This window comes from Aquarana catesbeiana, linkage group LG04 (genome assembly GCF_042186555.1).
Source record: "Aquarana catesbeiana isolate 2022-GZ linkage group LG04, ASM4218655v1, whole genome shotgun sequence".
Taxonomy (NCBI): Eukaryota; Metazoa; Chordata; class Amphibia; order Anura; family Ranidae; genus Aquarana; species Aquarana catesbeiana.
The window spans coordinates 547,402,440-547,426,178 of record NC_133327.1 but is presented as its reverse complement, the minus strand read 5'-3'; the positions used below and the strand labels follow the sequence as shown (position 1 = coordinate 547,426,178).

Sequence of the window (23,739 nt, the reverse complement as noted above, 5' to 3'; positions counted from 1 at the left end):
TGGCTAAGACACAGCAGCGGGGCGCCATTGGCTGTCAATAAAAGTCACCTAGCCAATCGGGAGAGAAAGGGGGCGGGCCAGGTCAGGGCTCTGTGTCTGGATGGACACAGGGAGCTGTGACTCGGCTCAGGTGCCCCCATAGCAAGCTGCTTGCTGTGGGGGCACTGAACAGGAAGGAGGAGCCAGGATCACAGAAGAGGGACCTGAGAAGAGGAGGATCCAGGCTGCTCTGTGCCGTTCCACAGCACAGAGCAGGTAAGTGTAACATGTTTGTTATTTTTACAGAAAAAAAAGAGACTTTACAATTGCTTTAAGGTGTGGGATTCTCAAGCAAAGTTGGAGGTTTGGCTCCTTTCACCTCTCCTCTGCTGCCTTTGTGGGGGTTTCCCAATGTTTTCCCCTAGTGCAGCTGGCTTTTTTCCATTAGTTGGGGGGGCCTGGTAGAAATTCCCTGCTTCTGATACCTGGAGTGCATGTGGTTGGTCTGGGAAGTTTGTAGAGAGTGGTGTCATACATCGTTGGATACTTAGAAAAATTCCCAACTCTGACTTTTTTGGAAGGCCAGCTTAGATCAGGGGGCTCTCTTATGCCATTTGCAACCCTGCGTACTCATAAAAATGAGCTAATTAAGGCGGAACTAAACCCTCCTATCTTTTTCAGCCAAGGAAGCTGCCATCTTAGCTTCTGTTTGATCTGCATCTGCCATGGTGCTGCACATCTGATCAGTTATGACAACAGCTATTTGATGATTTGGCAGTGTGGTTGACAGCCCAAGCAAATGGGACAGCGTTGGCAGCATACCGGGAATGTAACTATGTTTTGAAACCGTTAAATTGATGGGTTTAGTTCTGCTTTAAACCACTCTCCTCTTCCAATGGATTGCTGTTGGAGAAATAGTCACGGGTTATCACTTTTTATATTAGGCAATGGGAGAAGCAGCTCAGGGGACCTATTCCTTAAACTGTAGTTCTTAGGATATATTGTCTGTCCCTCAAGGGCTTTCATCATAGTGTAAGATTGTATACCTGCTTAACTTTCTCCTGTCACTGTTTCTTTAATGGCTGTTTATATTGCACTTCATTATACAATTCTTGTGTCACAATAAGATTTTTTTTTTTTTTTTTGCGAAAATTCTGCTTTTATAAAAAAAAAAAAATATGACTATAACATAGATAATTACCACACAAGGCATTCATTTTGAAATGTCATGTTATAAAAAAAACCCCAAACTTTTCATTGCAATCTACAGCCAGGTATGCGTTATCTAAAACTGAGGAAAATTCATGTTATGGCCTTGTAACCATGGAAACTGTCTCATGTCAATGGCTCATTGCTTTTTCCAGCAGTTTTATTTAAAAAAAAAATGTTTTTAGTATAAGAATATGAAGAATTTGACAAAGAACAAACAGACAAATAAGTCCTGGACCCTTACAAATGAGAAACATTAACCTTAACCACTTCAGCCCCGGAAGATTTGGCTGCTGAATGACCGGGCCATTTTTTGCGATTCGGCACTGCGACGCTTCAACTGACAATTGCGCGGTCGTGCGAGGTTGTACCCAAACAAAATTGACGTCCTTTTTTTCCCACAAATAGAGTTTTCTTTTGGTGGTATTTGATCACCTCTGCGTTTTTTATTTTTTGCGCTATAAACAAAAAAAAGAGCAACGATTTTGAAAAAAAGTTATATTTTTTACTTTTTGCTATAATAAATATCCCCCAAAAATATATAAAAAAAACTAATTTTTTCCTCAGTTTAGGCCGATACGTATTCTTCTACATATTTTTGGTATAAAAAATCGCAATAAGTGTATATTGATTGGTTTGAGCAAAAGTTATAGCATTTACAAAATAGGGGATAGATTTATGGCATTTTTATTATAATTTTTTTTTTATTAGTAATGGAAGCAATCTGCGATTTTTATCGTAAAAATTATATAAATACAGCGCTGCGCTAAAGGATGGAAGTGAATAGCAGCCAACACACCTATAGACCCAGGTTTAAGACAATATACAAAAAGTGTAGCACTATAAACCCCCAAAAAAGTTTTTTATAAATAATATTTGAAGACAGTGTGAAGTGTATAATAAACTAATATCAAAAGCTATGATGTACCCTATAGAATACAATATTAACCAAAGTGATATAATGTAAACCAAATATAGTACATTGTGTAACATATAAAGTAATAAATTAAAAGAATATTAAAATAATAAGAAAATAAAAATAAAGTCCAAAAAAGTCCGAATGGAATTAACACCACTCAGAATTCTTATAAAGAAAGTCCACCAATGTTGATTGCAAGAATGGTAAAAAAAGGTGAAGAGAGCTGCCACCAAGGGTCTGTGGGGGCTTCCGAAAGGCAGAGGACCAAAGTCCACCCAAACGTTACAATAAAAGGATCAACTGGATCAAGCAGGTAAGTAGAAGTGTGGAAACAAAAAAGGTGAGCAGGAAAATAGTTGGTGGTTCAAGAGCCGTCACCGAAGGCATCGGGAGGCTTACCAGAAGTTGTTGACTTGAGAGGACATGCGTCATCCAAGTCAAAAAAGGCTTGATGACCAACTGGTCTGGATGATACGTCTTCTCAGATGTCTGAAGCAAAGAGAGGTTTAGCTCTCTCTTTTCTTCAGACATCCTGAGAAGACGTATCATCCAGACCAGTTGGTCATCAAGCCTTTTTTGACTTGGACGACGCATGTCCTCTCAAGTCAACAACTTCTGGTAAGCCTCTCGATGCCTTCGGTGACGGCTCTTGAACCACCAACAGTTTTCCTGCTCACCTTTTTTGTTTTCACACTTCTACTTACCTGCGATTTTTATCGTGACTGTGACATTGTGTCGGACACATCGGACACTTTTGACACTATTTTGGGACCATTGTCATTTATACAGCGATCAGTGCTATAAAAATGCACTGATTACTGTGTAAATGACAATGGCAGGGAAGGGGTTAACCACTAATGGACGATGAAGGGGTTAAGTGTGTCCTAGGGAGTGATTCTAACTGTGGGGGAGGAGCTACCTAGGATATGGCAGCGATCACTGCTCCTGATCACAGGGAGCAGTGGATCTCTGTCATTACACAAGGCAGAACGGGGAAATGCCTTGTTTACATAGGCATCTACCCGTTCTTCCTCTCCACACCGCAATCGCGGGCCGCCGGAGAACATCGAGTTCCCGGGACCCGCGGGCATACTCCTGCCGCATGCACCCGAAAGGTGGCTAATTTAAAGGGACGTACCTGTATGCCCATTTGCCTGCCTGTGCCATTCTGCCAACGTACATCTGTGTGCGGCGGTCTGGAGGCGGTTAAAGGAGTTGTAAAGGCAACATTTTTTTATCTTAATGCATTCTATACATTAAGATAAAAAATCTTCTGTGTGTAACAGCCTCCCCAGCACCCCCTAATTACTTACCTGAGCCCCATCTCTCTCTAGCTATGTCTACTAGTATCTAAGCTGTCCGGGACACTCCTCCTGATTGGCTGAGACATAGCAGCGGCGCCATTGGCTCCCACGGCTATCAATCAAAGTCAGTCAGCCAATCGGGGGAGGGGGCGGGGCCAGTCCGGGGCTCCATGTCTGAATGGATACACAGGGTTCTGACTCGGCTCGGGGGCCCCCCATAGAGAGCTGCTGACTGAGGGGGCACTCGATAGGAGGGAGGGGCCAGGAGCAGCAAAGAGGGACCCGAGAAGAGGAGGATCGGGGCTGCTCTGTGCAAATCCACTGCACAGAGGAGGTAAGTATAACATGTTTGTTGTTAAAAAAAAAACAAAACAAGCCTTTACAATCACTTTAAATATTGCTTAACATTTACATTTTGATGTACAATCTCACGTCAAGGAGAACATATAATACAATAGAGGCAATGGAGTGTCTGCTGACTGAGAAGAATGGAAGGGGAGAGGAGAACAAGGTCCCCTCAGTATAATATGGGAGACGACTAATGACTGGTATTAGGATAGGAATTGGCGTTAAGCTGTAGATAGCAGACAATATGTTACTGGTGGGTAATAGGATTAAACAAAAGACGGTTTGCGTGAGGAGTTCTCAGAGTAAAAAAAAATGTTATAATTGAGAAGACAAGTATCTTGTGACAATGAGTACTAAAAGCGTATACTGTGTAAATGACAGAGAGGGGTTCTATTTTCAACAACAGCAGAGTTCAGCTTTAAGGCCAAACATGGAATTTCCTCTTTTTTTCTCATTTTTGGTCTGGTAAATATTTAATTGAAAGCATTTTTATATCTGTTTGTTAAAGTGGTTGTAAAGCTCAGACATGAAATATGAACAAAGCATATCCCTCTACATTGTGTACTTGTCTCAATTAATAGCACTAAGGGGTCAAGTTTTCACTCTCCAGTTTTAGTAAATCAACCCCTAAGTGTCATTTCTGTCTGGGGCTTCGTACCTCTGCTATCAGCATGAATCACTTTTGACAAGTTTCCTGACACCAAGAGAAAAAAGGTGACAGGGAAGGGATTCCAGCTGATTGACAGCCCCAGCTCTGTTCCTGTGTGAAGTGTGTGTGTGTGGGGGGCTGTCCCTTCCCGTCCCTCCAATCAGCTCTCGGAGCTCTCCTCACCGAGCCCTGCAGAGTGTAATTTCAGCTCTCTGTCCCCTTTTTTCTGACAGCTTAGACAACCTGTATACATTGTAGACTTTGAACGGCTGTAGAGAAGAGAAGACTGTAGATAAGCAGGTACAACGTATGTAGAAGGATTTGTTTTATCTCTGTGTATCACCTGAGGCCAGTCACTTAAAGTGTAAAAGAGGATAGCTAGCCATAGATGGTTTGAATTTTGGACAAATTGGCTGAAATTTAAGCCATGGGTGGCCTTGCAAGCACCACCCAAGTCCACAAAAGTTGATCTAAAAATGGACTGAGCCGGATGGGATATTGTCGACCGAGCAGTGACTTCATCCTATCAAATACAATTACTTTTTGGGTATTCAGGCAGGCACGGATGCTTCGGTTTCCTTAATACAATATCTGGCAGTAGAGATCCTTCCATCTGTGTTGTTAGAGTGGATGAGGGAGCCAATTGATTTTTTCTGTTCAGCCTGGGGACTGAACAAGTAAAAAAGGAGCCTTGCATGACTACTTTAACTGCTGGTCCTGCCAGAAATAATGTGAGCTGATAACGTCCTGTTCTGTCTGCCTCTGTTGACTGTTTGTTACAATTGTTCCAAGCTATCGTTGTTGTACCTCCCACCTATGTTATGGAGAAGAGGAGAGGGGGCGGTGTTCTGTACTCTTCTCCTAGGTTGATGAGATGGTTAGTGAGCATTGTCACTCTAAGATAAATATCTTACCGATGTACCCACCACATCTAGGGACTGATAAGATACAATATATTAAATTGTTGTTTTTGGGTTTAGCTATATTTTACTTTCTTTTTTTTTAATGTGACTGCAGATGTTTTTGATCTTAAGGTTTAAAATTATGCTAGGGCATATTTACAGTATTATATAACATAAAGGGTCCACAAAGGGCAAAATAGCGGCTTTATTTATTAGGCCCCTTTTACAGGGGGCGGATCCGCCTGCTCAGCGGGGGATCTCTCCGCTGATCCCTGCTGAGCAGGTGGATGACAGGTCCATAGAGAACAGTTGGCTGTGTCCGTGTCCGCTCTGCACAGTGGAGCGGACACAGACACAGCCCACTATTCTCTATGGAGCGGTCGGATGGAAACGGATTGCATGTCCATTTGCATCCGATTGTCATCCAATCTGATCAGCCCCAACATGGAGAACGTATCCCCATCTGTCTGTTTTTAGCTTACCGGATCAGATTCCAGTAAACCACTTCCTACTCTAGGGTGACAATGCTCAAACACTTTATATTATAATAATTTATGTATTTCCGCTTGCATGTATGTATGTATGCCATTTTGATAAAATTGGTATAGTCTTTACCAAAACTAAAACACTGCACTAAAATTAAAGAAGGACTATGGTCAAATTATAAAATCACATATATGTAGGCTGCTTCTTGCAGTAGGACTGCTTTCTCTGTTTTTCTAAGAGCCCTTTCTTACGGATAAGCTTTTGATGCACTTTTGTGCAGTTTAGGGTCCTTTTGCACTGATGCGCTTTTGATGCATTTCCGTTGACTTACAATGGAAGGTGCCTTTCGGTGCGCTTTTGAAAAATGCACCAGTGTGAAGATTGCCTAAGTAGAACCATTGGAAAAGGCATTTATTTTGATAGGGTGACAATATTCTTCCTTTTACAGTGAAAGCACTGCAGTATTGTCACCTTTGATGTTGCTTAGATCCTGACAATGTTGAGAGCCCTGTCGGTGAATAGCCACAACCAGCTCTGCCCACAGCCCTTTAGATTGACAGTACATTGGTCTATTTTCAGTTGGTCTATTTAAAGTTTAAGGTGGTTTTAAACCCAGATGCAAACATTTATTACATTGCAGCTTTCCAATTCTGAAATGCGGTGGTTGCATTTGTTTTCTTTTTTAGGCTTTCTTTCCTTTATTTTTATCGGATGATGTGGCCAGTAAGTCTATTGTTTTTCAACAGAACAAGCTGTCCTACAAATGTTTCAGTTAAGAGGGTTAAGACAAACCACTTACCACTCGCAGAGGTGCATACATTGATCAGCTTTTATTTATGTAAAACCTTTATCTCAAAAATAAACTGTTGTAACTGCAGTGTCAGCTGGAGTTTAGCTTCAGTTTGTTAGTGTATCTAAAACTGCTAGTACATCTAACGCTCCCGTCTCCCCAGATTAACAATGCTGCTGTCCAAAGGTGCCCCTGTGCTCCTTCATCCAGAGTTTGGGCATCCTAATACAGGAGGTGTGTTAATGGCCAGATGAAAATGCTGGCCATCCTGGCCTGGTTGCCACCAATACTGGCCACCAGGTGAAAATAGAGGGGAAAAAGCCTAAAAAAAAAAGAAAACGAATGCAGCCACCACATCTAATGATTGGTAAGCTGCAACATATTACATTTTGGGTTTTGGGTTTAATACCGCTTTAAGAAAAGTATGTAAAAGCCTGTCTCTTTCTCTCCCAGCCCAATTGTTTAATGGACTTCTGTTGACGGGACATGTTGGAAAATTGAAACTCTGGTGAACTCCATGCCAAAGAGGGTTAAGGCAGTGCTGGAAAATAATGGTGGCCACACAAGATATTGGCACTTTGGGCCCAATTTGGACATTTTCAGTTAGGGGTGTACTCACTTTTGTTTAGACATTAATGGCTGTGTGTTGAGTTATTTTGAGGGGACAGCAAATTTACACGGTTATACAAGCTGTACACTCATTATTTTACATTGTAGCAAAGTGTCATTTCTTCAGTGTTGTCACATGACAAGATATAATAAAATAATTACAAAAATGTGAGGGGTGTACTTACTTTTGTGAGATACTGTATTTATTGAGCACAAGCCAGCATAAATTATAGGGGGGAGTAAAAACGTAAGTAGGAGGATGAAGTTCCTTTTTATCCTGCAATCATTTTTATTCCTTTTTAGACATGTCTTTTACAATACCAACAATCATACAATCCAATCTCTCAGTTACCATTAAATGTCAATATAATTTCATGCCTTCTAGAAATGAATTATCCAAATATCTTCTTAAATCACTCTTATATAAAAACAAAGAGAAAGTCCAATACTGCTGGGTGTGCGTATTCATTTTTTTGAGCACAAGCCGGCATAAAATATAGAGCGAAGTGGGAAAAAAACGTAAGTAAGAGGATGAAGTTCCCTTTTAATAAAATCAGGTTGTTGATGGTAAAATTCCAAGAGCCCTTCTTCAAGTACTTGGGATTTCTACTTTTAATTCAACTGAGCACTACAAATTTACTGACATATGGATCTGAAATGTGAAGACGGTCTCACAAGATATTGAGCTACTTATCCGGCTGTCTGTCTGCTGGTATTAACCAGCATTATACCAATAACTGACCAGTTTGTGTCTGCAAGCACAGTGCTTAGCAAAGGTTATCCAGGGCTCTTTGTGTTTCTTGATCGCTACCTTCTTCTCTGGTTGGCTTGCACACTTAATAATTACCACCCTTGAATCATTATCAGCTATTTAGCAGTGATTAGACACAAATGCTGGAATCTTTGGGATAACTTCATTAGTTTTAAAAGTTAAAACAAGGTGAAACACATGCTATTTACTATAGATTAAAGGATTGCGGGCACTGATCAGGAAATGCTTCAAAGGAACATCTGGCATTGATTGAGTGGCATTGATTGTTTCCAGACTACTAAAAGTAGGACGCGCTAATAGTTTGTGTTGATGGCTCAGGATAATTGTCGTCAGGCTTGGAAATTATTTGTTATTAACTTAAGCCTTTTAGACCTGATTTTCAGGATTAATGCGTTAATATTCAATAAGGCAAGTCTTGATTTCAGAGACTCCTTGTTCTTACTACCTATATAATACTGCATACACGATGTCACAACATTTTGTATTATGTTGCGCAGTGCAGATATCCACTTTCGGTACACCTCTGACAGGACTAAAATCAAACTGTGTTATAAATAGAACTCTAAGATCTGAAATGCAGGTTTTCTGGAGAACTTTTTGACATGTTGTTTCTTATGAAATAGACATCTTGTTTTTCCTCACGATTATTTACTTTTTTAAAATTTGTTCCTTGAGCAGTAAAATCGCTAATGGGCATGCTTAAAAAAATTGTAAATATGACATTCACCAAATGTTCTGTGGCGGTGAATCAGTCACTGTCATTTAAAACAAATCACCAGTAGGATTCACCTGCAATGAATGTTTGGTAAATGTCATATCCACTGCATAATAAATATACCCCGAAATGAAGGAAAAGAACCCGCCGCTCCAGGTGATGCAATGGAGCCTATGGAAACTGTGGGTGCCTGCCCCGGCTTGCCTCCATGTGCAATATAGAATGAAGAACTGCACACCATGACTAGTTCCAAGATCCCCTATTGGACATCCCAAAAGTGACACCACACGGCACAACCAAGTTGCCTGGTAGATGCGTTTCACTCAATACAAATGTGCTTAATCAGGAGTGGCACCCGGTGTGGATTTGATGTGTTGCGCATTCAGAGAAAGTATTCTGCACACCTTGGTTGTACGAGTGGTTATTTGAGTTACTGTTGCCTTTCTATCATCTCAAACCAGTCTGCCCATTCTCCTCTGACATCAACAAGGCATTTTCGTCCACACAACTGCCACTCACTGGATATTTTCTCTTTTTTCAGACCATTCTCTGTAAACCCTGTGATTGTGTGTGAAAATCCCAGTAGATCAGTAGTTTTTTAAATATTTAGACCAGCCCATCTGGCACCAACAACCATGCCACGTTCAAAGTCACTTAAATCTCCTTTCTTCCCCATTCTGATGCTCATTTTGAACTTCAGCAAGTCGCCTTTACCACGTCTAGATTCCAAAATGTGTTGATTGGCTGATTAGCAATTTGTGTTATGAAGCAATTGAGAAGGTGTACCTAAATATGTGGCGGGTGAGTGTATGTATCATACGCATGGAGCAGGGAATACATAGATTAAAGCTGACCATACATGGCTCAAATTTGAGCCAATTCCTGCTAAATTGTTTGAAATTCAAGCTGTGAGGGGTCCTGTCAACGTTACCTGGCTTTACAAAGTAGGGGCTTTAAAAAAAAAACCTGATGTCTAAAATGGCATCATTAAAGATTTAATGATGTCAGTAATGACATCACTGAGATTTTAGTTTAACCAAAATGTTTTTATTTGATAGATTTGGCTCCTGGGATTAGCATCTGAAGCCAGCTTTACTGACTGACTGACTGAAAATAGCTGTAGTTCAGGAATAGCTGCAGGAAGAGAGCAGCTATGTAGAGCCAATTTTAAAATGGCCTTACCTGATTAAAGAAGAACTGAACTCTGGAAGCAGTGCCCAAAAAAGGCAGGTAGATGGCAAAGGACCAGGCGCCAGCATTGCCTGTAGTCTCCCTGCAGCTTAACTTTTACCATTACTGAGTTACCATGCCTTGTTCTGCACTGGGTATGTTGCAGGCAATAACCTTGGTAAAGGCCAGGTTTTGCTTCCTTTATATGAGAGCCTCCAGCAAGGAGAATAGTGAGCTGCACAGTAGTGACATTACTAAATAACACTCTAAATCTCTAGAGAATAGCAGTCAGAGACAGAAGTGGCTAATGGTGGCCACAAATGTATTAATATCATTGTTCAGTTGATCATTCAATGCAACTAAAATGGTTGAATTAAAAGATAATTTTAAATCACAGGACTTCCATTTGATTCCACTTAGTGAGCTTTTGATTGGATTCAATGCTGGCAAGATTGTCTGTTTATGATTGGATGATCATAGTAATACAAATTGATTAAATTATCATTTTTATAGGTCTTTTCTATTTAATTATATTTTTAATCCATTCCATACTGTATGTGATGCGCTGTCTATATTTTAATTGAAGATGTATAGCTTGTTTATGACCGCTCATACATAGATGGATCAGAAATTGCAGATATAAGGAAAGGCATGGGCGGCACTCAGGATGACATCCAAAATAGTATTCCTTTATTAAATACATGTACAGAGCTGTAAAACAGCCTACGCGTTTCGGCTGTAGGCACAAGAGAGCCTAGGCACCTACATACCAGGAAGCTCACTGTTACTTTTTAAAGGAATTCACGATAAAGATTCAAGGTTAGATTAGGGGCAATTAGCATTTCTAAATGTCCCAACAACATAGCAAATCCTCATTGTTTGAGTTCAGGTCCACATTAAACAGAATATTATACCAATATTGTCTATATTGGAGAAAATAATGACAATGACAGGACCTGTCTTCCCTCCTTCACTATGGTTTTCATTTACTAAGAGAAATGGGAAGTAATGGTTGCTCTGCATTTAGTTACAACCAATTAAGCCAATTAAGACTTCAACTAGGCAAACATGCGAATGGAAAAGCACACTAACACCAGCGAACATGCCTTTGTAAATATTAAATCGGCATGTCTGTGAAATGGCAAGTACCATTTGCCACCGAGTTTGGAACTGCACCACAGCCTTGATCACATGAATATGAATAAAACATTTTTATGTGAGATGTGCTCTACCTCATGTGCATCTATTTATATGTATTCCAATTAGTATTCTTAGCTTGTTTTCTTCTTTTGCTATTGAATGCAGTTATGAATGAGTATTACAGAGTAATGTCTGCTATTCTGTAAAGTTACATGTATTCAAAACATTTACTGTTACATATCTGATATATGTTTTTTTTCATGTTAATTTAATTTCATAATTTCAACAGTGATTTTAATGATGCTTAAAGTGAAACAATAAAAATGAAATATTCCTTTAAATATCATGCCTGGGGGGCCCCCTTGGTCTGTCTGTAAAGTGGCACATCTGTGCGATGTATAGAACATGCCCCAGCAATAATGACATTTCTAAAGCAAAAAAAAGGGGAACTCCACGGCAAATTGCGCCCCCCCCCCAAAATTCATATCAGACCTTACCCGAGCATGCAGCCTGGCAGGTCAGGATGGGGGGACAAGCGAGTGCCCCCCCCCTCCCGAACCATACCAGGCCACATGCCCTCAACATGGGGGGGTGGGCACATGACATCAGAAGAGGGTGGGGTCACCTGGTTACATCACTGGGTGGCCCCGCCCTTGCCTATATAACAGCTATCAAAGCGAAGAGAAAGCAGTCGGTGGGAGGCCTCCCATCAGCATGTCACTCCTCCCCTCCATCCTGACCTGCCAGGCTGCATGCTCAAATAAGGGTCTTGGGGGGGACCCCATGCCATTTTTTTTTACATTTTGGCATGGAGTTCCCCTTAAAATATATGCCAGACCTAAATGGCCTGGTATGGATTTTGGGGGGGACCCCACGACAATTTATTTTACATTTTTTTGGGGGTTTATTTTTTATTTGGTGCCTAGAGAGAATTCACATTTAGTTGAAATATTTCATGGTTTACCTAGTCCACAAAAGAATTAATAGAGCCCTGAAATGCAGCATTAAATAATAGATTTTTGTTTTTGTTTTTTCTTCCCCCTCCCCTATTACACTTTCTACTCAAGGACTTACATGTGTGCACAACCAAATACTTTTGTATGCAACTAGATTTAATACAGATTTAAAGGGGTATGAATAGTTTGCACTTATACAATATGTATGTATAGTCTGTAAAAATCAAACGTAAAGCAAAAAAGAATCACCTACATTAACCACTTCCAGACTGCCCACCGCAGTTTTATGTGATGAATTTGAAGTAGGATATTGTTGTTATGGCAGCAGCTAGCTGCCATAACCCCTGGTATCCTCGTCTTCAGCAGGCGGTCCGGTTTAAGATAAAAGTGGTCTCTGCGGCGGATTCGCCGCGAGATCACTTTTATCGGTGGCGGGAGAGGGCCCCCTTTCCGTCACGCTCCGGTGCCCTCCGTCACTTACCAGAGATGTCAGCAGCGGCGGAGGCGATCGCGTACTCTCACTTGCTGGTTATAGAGACGAGTGAGGGGAAGATGGCCCCCACCTGTCTCCATATCACTGCAGGGCGGAAGCGACGTCAAAACGTCACTTCCACCAATAGCTCTTAAAGGGCCATTTTTCTTTTTACATTTTTTTAAATGACAATTTTTTTTTATTGCATTTTAATGTAAATATGAGATCTGAGGTCTTTTTGACCCCAGATCTCATATTTAAGAGGTCCTGTCATGCTTTTTTCTATTACAAGGGATGTTTACATTCCTTGTAATAGGAATAAAAGTGACACAATTTTTTTTTTTAAAACAGTGTAAAAATGTAAAATAAAAGGTAAAATAAATAAGCAACATTTTTTTTCTAAACGCGCCCCATCCCGACGAGATTGTGTGCAGAAGCAAACGCATACGTGAGTAGCGCCCGCATATGGAAACGGTGTTCAAACCACACATGTGAGGTATCGTCGCAATCGGTAGAGTGAGAGCAATAATTCTAGCCCTAGACCCCCTCTGTAACTTAAAACATGCAACCTGTAGAATTTTTTAAACATCGCCTATGGAGATTTTTAAGGGTAAAAGTTTCATTCCACGAGCGGGCGCAATTTTGAAGCGTGACATGGGTATCAATTTATTCGGCGTAACATTATCTTTCACAATATAAAAAAATTGGGCTAACTTATTTTTTAATTCAAAAAAGTGTATTTTTCCCCAAAAAAGTGCGCTTGTAAGACCGCTGTGCAAATACGGTGTGACAGAAAGTATTGCAACGACCACCATTTTATTCTCTAGGGTGTTAAAAAAAAATGTATAATGTTTGGGGGTTCTAAGTAATTTTCTAGGAAAAAAAACTGTGTTTAACTTGTAAACAACACATCTAAAAAAGAGGCTTGGTCTTTAAGTGGTTAATGTACTTGAGCAAAAAATAAATAAAAGGCATGGAAGTGATGCTTCAGTATTTGACAATATGGTTAGAATGGTCCTGCTCAAAAAAGCCTACAATCTACAAGGGTAGGACACTAAAAATTAGAGACATTAAAAATCACATTAGAAAAGCAGGCATACAAATCAAGCTAATAACAACCATGACAAACCTTTTTGGTGATCAGAACTCCTCGCCCCAAACCCCTAAAAAGTTAAATTGCAGGATTATCATAGGCAAAAACAGACAAAATTGATACAGAATCCAAAAAGGCAGTGCACAAACAAAATCACCACACACACAGTTATGTTTGGAATTAGGAGGAAGCTTCCTTTTCATCTAAACCATTATATGTGAGATTAAGGCTTCATGTACACTGTTTCTGGTAAATTGACGTTTAGGAGCAGTTGAGCATTTTTTTCAGCTGCCCCTGAACTGTCCTCTATGTTATCTTATCAGTACATGCACACAGGGTGATTTATAGTCATTTCTAGGCAGTTAAGTTTAGAAGCATTTTTTGGAAAGCAAAAAAATGCTTTCAGGACGGATGTTCAGAGGCATTTGAAACACCAAATGCCTGTAACAGCTTGTAAACGCATGTAAACGCAGTAACTCGTGTTTATCCGCATTTCGTTTACAGGCGTTTTTAATGGAGATACATTTTTGACTATTTTAAAAAAACAAACGCTTCTGAACGCAAACGCGGCATGTAAATGTGGCAAAACGGACGTTTTTAAACGCCAGTTACTGTCTGTCAAGTTGAATCGTTCAGGAGAGGTTTTAAAACGGCCCGTACAAATTAGGCCTTAGAAGTAACTAGAACAAGATAAAGGTCTGCTGAGGCTCACAAAGAATAAACATATGATCAGACTGGACAAAGACACCATTTAGAAACCATGCCCACAAAAACACACTTTTGAGGGCCTTAATGCAAAACTATAACAGCAAACACATAAAGCAATCATCAAACCATAGTCTTAGTGGGGTGTGGGTTGGGCATTATGCACACCCCCCCAAAAAAAAAAAAAAAAAACATATCTATTTGTAAACCAATATAAGCACTGCAAAAAAAAAGATAATTAACCTAGCTAGGATTGCTAGCACACAGACACCCACCCAGTAAAGGACACACCCACCAGTGTAATTGATTATGTCTCTTCATGTATGCCTCAAGTGCTCACACCTGTTCATCAGGAACACACACTCTTTACAAATGAAAGAATGCATCAGCATATATATCTGTGCAGGTTAAACCTAAAAATAACAAATGTCCAAGACTCTGGCCATAATCAGTAATACCAAAAATCTAAAAATTAAACTTGTACGTTGTTGGACATGTGGAGGGTACAAAACAAGACATGACAACTTTGTGAGGGCTGCTTCACACAAATTGTCGACAAAGTACATTCGTCATTCCTAATCAGCATACAACATTAAAATACAGTATGTGTGCAGGATCACACCAGACTTATACTTCCATATCTGGTCCAAAAAACACAGTTATAGGTTTGGTGCAAACCCACAATTGCTTGATTTATGTTGTCATTTCTTGGGTTTCCATTATGTGAAACCCATCATAAATGTAATCACTGGGGAAAAAACATTTTTAAAACCACAACAGAGGAAGAACATACAAACTTCTAGCCAGGTAGCAGCATATCTGGGATTCAAACCATCAACCTCAGTGCTGCTAAGCAGAAGTGCTAACCAGTTAGCCACTGTGCTGCCACATGGATGGAGGCTGCATCTCTGTGGTGTCAAACAGTCCTAAGTCCGAGGTGTGCAATAAGTTAAACAATGCAGATGTCCTGTGGAAGGCCAGAGAACCATTGAGCAACCTGTTTCTGGCATATGCCATCTGTTTCGAAGGCTGGGTATGGCTGATTACTGTCAGCATGCTGCTATAGAACCAGCTCTAATTTTGGTGCTTTTTGCTTGGTAAGAGGCTGCAATTGGTGCTGGTGGGGAATTCTTAAGGCTGATTAATGTCCTTGCCCATGGAAAACATATGGCACGATTTTCAATGGTGGTGGAACCCTCCTCCTACACAATTACTATATTTTTTTGGACATATACCTATAGGTGGTGGAATGACATTAGTCAGGAGTTATGCTTCTTGATTTATTCTGTGATATTTGGTTGTTCTTGGTGTGTGAGTGTAGAATAGTGATGTTACTCTCTGAATTTTTGGAATGACATTTTGATTTCTGATGTTGGTACAACTATCACATTTTTTGTCAAATTATGATCATTTGAAAATACTAAACAACACACAAAATTGTGACTTATTTAAAATTTGTATCAGCAATGGTATTGTTTGGGGTTTGTGAAGACATCTGTGGGAGTTTCGGATTAGATTTTTGTGAAAAATATGTTTTACACATTACTAGCATTCTTAAAAAAAAAATATGAAGAAGCAACATAAAAACCCAGCAATGACAATTTATTTTAGAGAAATAAACAGTTGTATTTTTTGTGAAAGTAACAATTGTACAATTATAATCAGGTGTCCGTTTATGAAGCAGTGAAATCTATTCACTGCTTCCTTCTCCGGCATTCACAGAGGAGATCTTTCTCCTCTGTGTGCCAGTTTATCAAGCTTTGTAGATCGCTTCACCTTTGGAGGAGTGAAGTGATCTACAAACGCTTCCAACAGTGGAGAATGGCCCCTGATACTGGAATCTCGTGAGACTTTACGAGATTACAGTACCAGAAATTCACTGAAACACCGAGATGTCAGTTTATTAAGCAGTGATAAATTATCACCGCTCAATACACGGACAGACGGCGTGGATTAATGTTAATAAAATAATGAGTCCCCCTACATTATATACATATGTATATACACACACACATTATATATACACATGTATATACACACACATTATATATATACATATACACATTATATATATATATGTATATATATGTATACACATAAATATGACAGGGGAACATGCTTACAGTGTTGGGGGGTCTGAATGAGGCATAAGGAAGTTAAAAATCTTCCTCCTTCCCCCTCAGATCCCCCGGGATTTCCTCTTCACTCCCCGATTCACCATCTCTGAGCTGGTGAATCGGGGAGTGTGAATTCTGACTCAGATCACCAGTGAAGCGGTGAGATCACCGCTTCATAAACTGGCTGTTACTGTGTCATTCAATGAGGATTCTCCATGTGTAGAGATAATCGGCGGGAGAACAAGTTCAAACACTTCTCCCCCCGATTATCACTGTTTCATAAACTGTTTATGGACTGTGATTAGCGGCGATCCTCGGGATCACCGCTGATCACTGCTTCATAAACGGACACCTTTATGCTTGAAACTTGCATTTGGCTATATAATGCACATTTTCACGTTCGCGAATGCATGTTTGCCAGCCGCGAATTTACGAATTTACTATAGCGCTGTGTAAAAAACGAATGAGAGTTACATTTATCTCTTCTCAGATTTTCAATGATATTTTAGTTTATACATCAATTTTTTCTGCAGTTTAAAAGCAGATTATCTTTAAACAATATACAGTACCACATATGTAGCCTCCCTGACGGTAATCCCGAGTGTGGCTCGGGGTTAAATTTCAGTCCCATTAGCGGAACCCCGAGCCACACTCGGGATTACATTGCAGGCTCCTGGTGCGGCGTTACTTACCTTGTCCCCAGGATCCTGCGATGTCCCCCCGCTGTGTCTGCGGGCTCTGTCTCCTTTGAAGCCTCTCTGTGTCAGGCTCCGTTCCCTGCGAGCGGCGCAACGCACGGGGGCGGAGCCTGGCGGCAAATTCAAAAAAATTTACAAATCATAACACATACAGTACTGTAATCTTATAGATTACAGTACTGTATGAAATTATTTCACATCCCTTTTGTCCCCAGTGCTTTGGCCCATGCCCTGCATACAGTTTTATATGATATATACTGTTCTTTCTGCCTGGAAACTGGAGATTGTCCATAGCAACCAAAAAGTGTCCCTTTATGTCAAAAGTGGCTTTAGATCAGCTAGAAAATAGCGATAGTAAATTAGAACACTTGCAGAATTGAGCGATAGTGAATTGTGGGGAAATTTATTTTATTATTATTATTTTTTTAAATTATTTATATTTATTTATTATATTATAATTTATGTTTTTGTGTTTCAAACTTCATCATACCCGGTATATCTACTAGACTCTTGGTGGACAGATTTAAGTGTGTTATTGTTAAGAATTACAGGCCTACAATATAAAACGCCAAATTTCCATGCAAAATAATTGTACCGCTTTCAGCACCTAAAATCCGAAATAATCATACCACCAGGGAGGTGAAGAACCATTTAGGCTATCATATCATGCTCTAAACATTATTTCCATGTGCAATTCCCATGTTTCGATCACGACTACGGATTTTGACGGTCTCTGTGACCTATAGTGAATTTGATTTTGTGACTATTTTTTCCCGAGCGCTATAGTGAATCCATTTTCGCACTAATTTACGCAGTTTTAGGAATTTTGCGAGCATTAATTTGCACATTCACAAATGTGCGCTTTAGTAAATAAACCCCTTTGTGTTGGTGTGTTAGATAGGATAGTTGATTTTGAATGCTGTGGCTGTAAATCCTGCGTATACAGCAATTATATGCAAATTAGTGCATTATTAGACAAAAATCTCATTAGTGCAAATATATTTTATTTTATTTCTGTACACAGTCCACCAGTATTAACGTGCACTGTGCTTTAAAGCTTTTCCTAGGTAGGAATATGATTTCATTTTTAGCAGCCTTCAAATGACATGTGACCATTTTCTTGAATAATTAATATAGGTCATTTTGCACAGTGTACATGTTTTTAAGTCATGGCTGTGGAAAAATAAACAGATAAATGTTCCCTTGCAGTTCTTTTCCTCTGATGACTGCAGTACACCTGACTATAGAATGTTTTAAGACAAATGTATGTTGTCATGGTCACATTTTGTGAAACATTCTCTTTTGATCATTTGCATAAATTCCGTAGTGTTGCAAATGTGAAGTGGACGGTATTGTGATAACTATTTTGATGCCTTGCAGTTGATATTCATGGCTACAGCTCATAAAAACTATAGTAAGAAAACCTTGTTGGAGATCATCCAAGGATCAGGGCACATATACAGTTTACATATTTGGTAGGGATGTCACCAGCTTCCCTCTTTTTAGGGAAACATTTCTCTGCCTACAAAAAATGTACATCTCCAATGTCATGGCATCCCCTAAGGTGGCTCTTCTGTCACTGATACCTGGGTCACTGTCCAAGATTAAAAAAGGCATTTTTAAGACACTTTCTCTTCACAGGTACAGTTCCAATCTCTTGGCACTTGAAATCATTCACACCACCTTCCATTGTGGAAAGAGCAACACAACCTAATGTTTATGGAGAGCCATGTAGCATGATGGCCTCCTCCACTTGGACTTGTATGTTGGCCCTTAGGAGTTCTGATTTTTTTTAAGGCATTGACACAGAACTAGTCCTTGATGCCCTTACAACTTTTGCCACATACCTCACATTTGTTTTGTTTTCCTGTCTGGTTTCTGTACGGTGTCTCCCCTGGGGACAACTGCCTATTCATTAGCATCTTATAGTAAGCATAACCTGGTGGAGTTTACATACCTGAATCAGGTGCTCTCACCCCGCCCCTTCCTTCCTGTTTATTCTATTTTGTTTCAATTGACATCATGCTTTTCATTATATAAAATATGAATAAACACATATTTGACCTTAAAAAAGTGGAAAAATAAGTAGTGGTGTCTATTGTAGCATTTTCTAATATGCACTGGAACCTTTGAATTCGATAGCGTTAATACTTTTTTTACATTAGTTTTTATATCTTGGTCCCAATGTAAAGTTGCTGATTTGGTGCTTTTCCTGGTATTACCATCACCTTATTTTTTTAAACATATTTTGCTTTATTTGCAGTCAGTTTTTATTTATAACATTAATACGACTAAAATTGAATTTGACATGCACATTCCAGTCAAGGATAAACCTATATATTTATAGAGAGACTCACTGGGTAGTTCATGTCTTCAGGCATTGCTGTTTTGCAGTAGTTTACCCCATTGCTTTCTGCCTGTAAACTGCTGATCCTGGAACACATCTTCTTATGGAGACAGAACAGTTACCAGGTTATTATCTTTATCCTACATACAAAAAAGCCTGGTGTAACCCTGCAAGTAATTAAAGGGTTATCTCGGCCACCAAGCAGGTTCAAACTTTCTTTGGAAATTTGAATGTGGTGATGAAGTAGCAGGAAAGAGGACATTACATGGCAAGGCTTCAAAAAATACACTGCAACTATTGTTCCTGCATAGTGTCACGGTCAAGGGCAAGGCTCAGAGACCAGTAGCTATAGTAGTAGAGGGGCTCCTAATTACCAGCAGGAAAAATTTACAAGCAGGTCACCCTGGCAGATAATGGGCTCACCTAAGGTGCGGGATCTAAGCATTAACCGGTATTCACCAAAGCTCCTCATGGTGGAGATGGGTTTTGCTGCAGGTTAGTACCAGGTTGCGGTCCTCAGGAGGTGAGCAAGCCAGGGTCCAGTAGCAGATAAATTAGGTAGGGATCCAGCAGACGTGTAGTCAGTGAACAAGCCAAAGCTCGGTAACAAGTTGTAGTGAAGATACAGACAGCAGAAGGAGTGACAAGAGCGAGGTATTGGCTGGAGAGAGCAAAATCATCTGGCAAACAGGAAGTGCAGAGACATGGCTTAAATAGGACGTTTATGGGAGGAGCAAAGAGTTCAAAGTTCACCAGAAACAAGGTCCAAGGCAAGATTGTCAAAGTAATTGTCCAGTGAGCTGTCCAGCATCTTAGGTGACTCAGCAAGAAGAGATACTGCCAGACACAGCAGGAGCAGGTACAGATCCCAGTCCTGACACAGAGCTGCATGAATATATACTACCAGAGACTACACAGAGCTCAGATGATGGTAGACACACAGAAAAACAGTTGATATGTTTTTTGGAAAGCAAGATTTTTTTTTCATTTAATGCTTTCACTTGTTGTCTGGCATTTCACTTTTGAAATATGGTGTTTGCCATTTGTTTTTGCAGATTCAGCAGTGGGAACAGAACCTGGAAAAGTTTAACATGGATCTCTTTCGTATGCGCTGCTATTTAGCAAGCCTGCAAGGAGGGGAACTGCCAAACCCAAAAAGCCTATTAGCAGCCGCAGGGCGGCCATCCAAGCTGGCACTGGGGAGGCTTGGTATCTTCTCTGTCTCTTCTTTTCATGCATTGGTAAGTTGTGTTTACATAAAAAGTTATAACTAATATATGTAAAGCCATTGCAACTGGATACTATGATATTTCATAAAACAGTTGAAAATCTGTCCAGTATTGCAAAATGATAATACTGCAAAATAATTTTTATAGCGAATAATGATGCTTTTAAAAATTAGAGTATGTTATGGTGAACAGTAAATATATGCTTATTACTTTTTAGATTTATATTCTGATATGTAAAAGCTAGCAGGCTTTGAGGTGAATGATGTAATTACCAAGCTCAGCATGGTACCAACATCCCTTTGACTCCCGCAGTGCTCTCATATCACTTATGAATTGGTAGCCTTCACATACATTATTTGCCAAGCATATTAATAGGTTTGCAGTCCAAGTCCAGGAGCAGGTGCAGCCACTGTGGTTGTTTCTGCAGTGTAAAGGCCTAAGATACCCGGATACATTTGGTGTCAGCTGTCCGGTGCTATTGATTTCAACACAGCTAGAAAAAATATCTACATATCAAACAAAAAACATAAAATCTGAGAAAAATAAAGTTGACTAAAGTAGGTAGGAGCTACATTTTTGAAAATCAAGCATCACTGTTCACAGCTGTTGATATTCTCCATATATTCTGATTTACTATAGTGAAGTGAGGTGTATTCAAGGTAAACCAGTGCTTTTAAAATATCCTATCATATGCGGAAGAATTAAAATGCACTGAATTCCACATTCACATATTTGGATGTTTAGAGCAGAACTAAACAGATTTAACGGTTTCCCAAATTCATTAAATTCAGGGCAATTCTCGAGTCATAACTGTTATGCCCTGTACACACGGTCGGACATTGATCGGACATTCCGACAACAAAATCCATGGATTTTTTCCGACGGATGTTGGCTCAAACTTGTCTTGCATACACACGGTCACACAAAGTTGTTGGAAAATCCCATTGTTCTAAATGCGGTGACGTAAAACACGTACGTCGGGACTATAAACGGGGCAGTAGCCAATAGCTTTCAACTCTTAATTTATTCTGATCATGCGTGGCACTTTGTGCGTCGGATTTGTGTACACACGATCGGAATGTCCGACAACGGATTTTGTTGTCGGAAAATTTTATAGCCTGCTCTCAAACTTTGTGTGTCAGAAATGCCGATGGAAAATGTGTGATGGAGCCCACACACGGTCGGAATTTCCGACAACAAGGTCCTATCACACATGTTCAGTCGGAAAATCTGACCGTGTGTACAGGGCATTAGTGTGCTTATGTTATTCCTCAGTCGACATATCAAGCCATCAAATGGCTGGTGTTATAGCTAATCACATGGGAAATACCATGGCAACTATCGTTAAAATAGAGGCTAAGATGGCAACTTTCTTGGCTGTAAAAGATAGGATAGGTTTAGTTCTGCTTTAAAGTGAAGGTTTCCTTACCCAGAAATATTTTTTTTTCCTACTGTTTCTGCTTTGTTCGGGATAAAGTAAGTTATAGCGGAACTATATCTGAGCACCACAAACCGAAAATGCTATTTAATATATTTTTAATATTGAAAGCAAACTTACCCATCCATCCATGTGTCCATGCTTTATTTTTTTGATAAATCACAATTTTAGCTGTGGCCGTCTTGAGTAAGGGCAGATGATTCATGTAGCATTTACTTCCTGGAAACCATCTACCCTTAGCTCAGGCATGCAATGCAGGAGGGAGTGCTTAGTTGAGAAAGCTCCTTCTCGCCTTCTTCATATGAAAGAAAAAAAAATGCCCATAAAGACTGGGATGTATGACATAATTTTGGCCTAGACCAGAAACCAGGAATCAACTGAAGAAATGTACAAAGAAAAAGTTACAAGCAAGTAAATATAATTTACCTTCCTATCTATCTACTAAGATAAGCAGCATAAGGATTATAAATAGTTTATGTTATTATGTTTCATCCTCTACTCCCTTATAGAAAACCATGCAGCCGAGACACTTTATATCCCACCACTGGGGGAAGGCGGGGTTCCTGGCTTCTCTCACTTCTTTTAAAGGGCTTTGCCTTTTCGGAGGACCTAGTAATTCTTGCTCTAAGTCTTACCGCATGTTGACGCATCCAGCCAATCTTCCAACTCTGAAGTACATAGTGCATTGGGAACAGGTCTTACAAACTACTTTCCCTGAGCAACAGCAACAAAGAATCATTGAAATGACCCACACGACCTCAATATTTTGCAAAATGCAGGAGACGAGCTACAAATTTTTAACCAGGTGGTATTATTATTATACAGGATTTATATAGCGCTAACAGTTTGCGCAGTGCTTAACAAAATAAAGGCAGACATTACAGTTACATTACAATTTGGTACAAGAGTAATCAGAGGGCCCTGCTCACTAGAGCTTACAATCTAGGAGGGAGGGTACAAGTCCCATCAACCCTCCAGAAATTGTTCCCACAGAGTTCTCCACTTTACTAGAGGTGCCAGGAGGAGAGCACCATGTTTCATGTCTTCTGGTCTTGCCCGGGGCTCACGGCCTTTTGGACCCTGGCTTGCCATTGGCTCTTTAAACTAATGGATATACAGATGCCCTTGGAAGTGGCAGCCTTCCTTCTACATTTAACACATATGTCACTGAAACGCTATTAGAGGTCGACTGATATATCAGCTGATATTTGGCCTTTTTTAAGAAATGAGCATCAGCTGATTATTATGCAAATTAGGCCGATTAACACTGACCGCAGCCAGGTGACAGGTAGATCGCCATTGAGTCCGTGCCCCGTCTACCCACAAGTGCTCCTCCTCCCTTCCCCACACTCCATTGGCAGAGCAGCGCGGCGCAGCATAAAGATTTCCCCTCTGCTTTGATGAATGCTGTCTCCCTCTCGCATTGAGCTTTGACACTGTGAGCATGCCTGTGTGTGGGGCGGCGGCATGAGAGGAATGTAACGGGATATACCATACCCCCTCCACACAGGTGCTATGTGGGATGGGGCCGCTGAGTGGAAGAGAAATGATCCATGACTACTGCACAGTAGCAGGTGCTGCACTGTCTTCTCCCCTCTGCCTTCCCACCCCATGTCTCCCTCTCCATGTTCCTCTGTGAGCTTGCCCCGCACTCCTCTCTTGTCGCCTCCCCTCACCCCTACCTCCATGTAA

At 40.3% G+C, this 23,739-nt stretch overlaps 1 protein-coding gene across 4 annotated transcripts in view; it reads left to right on the top strand.

The window, feature by feature from the left end:
* Positions 1-23,739, top strand: part of TIAM2 (TIAM Rac1 associated GEF 2) — a 432,210-nt gene that overhangs the window by 231,286 nt on the left and 177,185 nt on the right. For all 4 annotated transcript variants that reach the window (XM_073627924.1, XM_073627922.1, XM_073627925.1 and 1 more), the window contains one exon: positions 20,436-20,621. In XM_073627924.1, the coding sequence (XP_073484025.1) occupies positions 20,436-20,621 (186 nt within the window). The remainder of the gene's footprint in view (positions 1-20,435; positions 20,622-23,739) is intronic.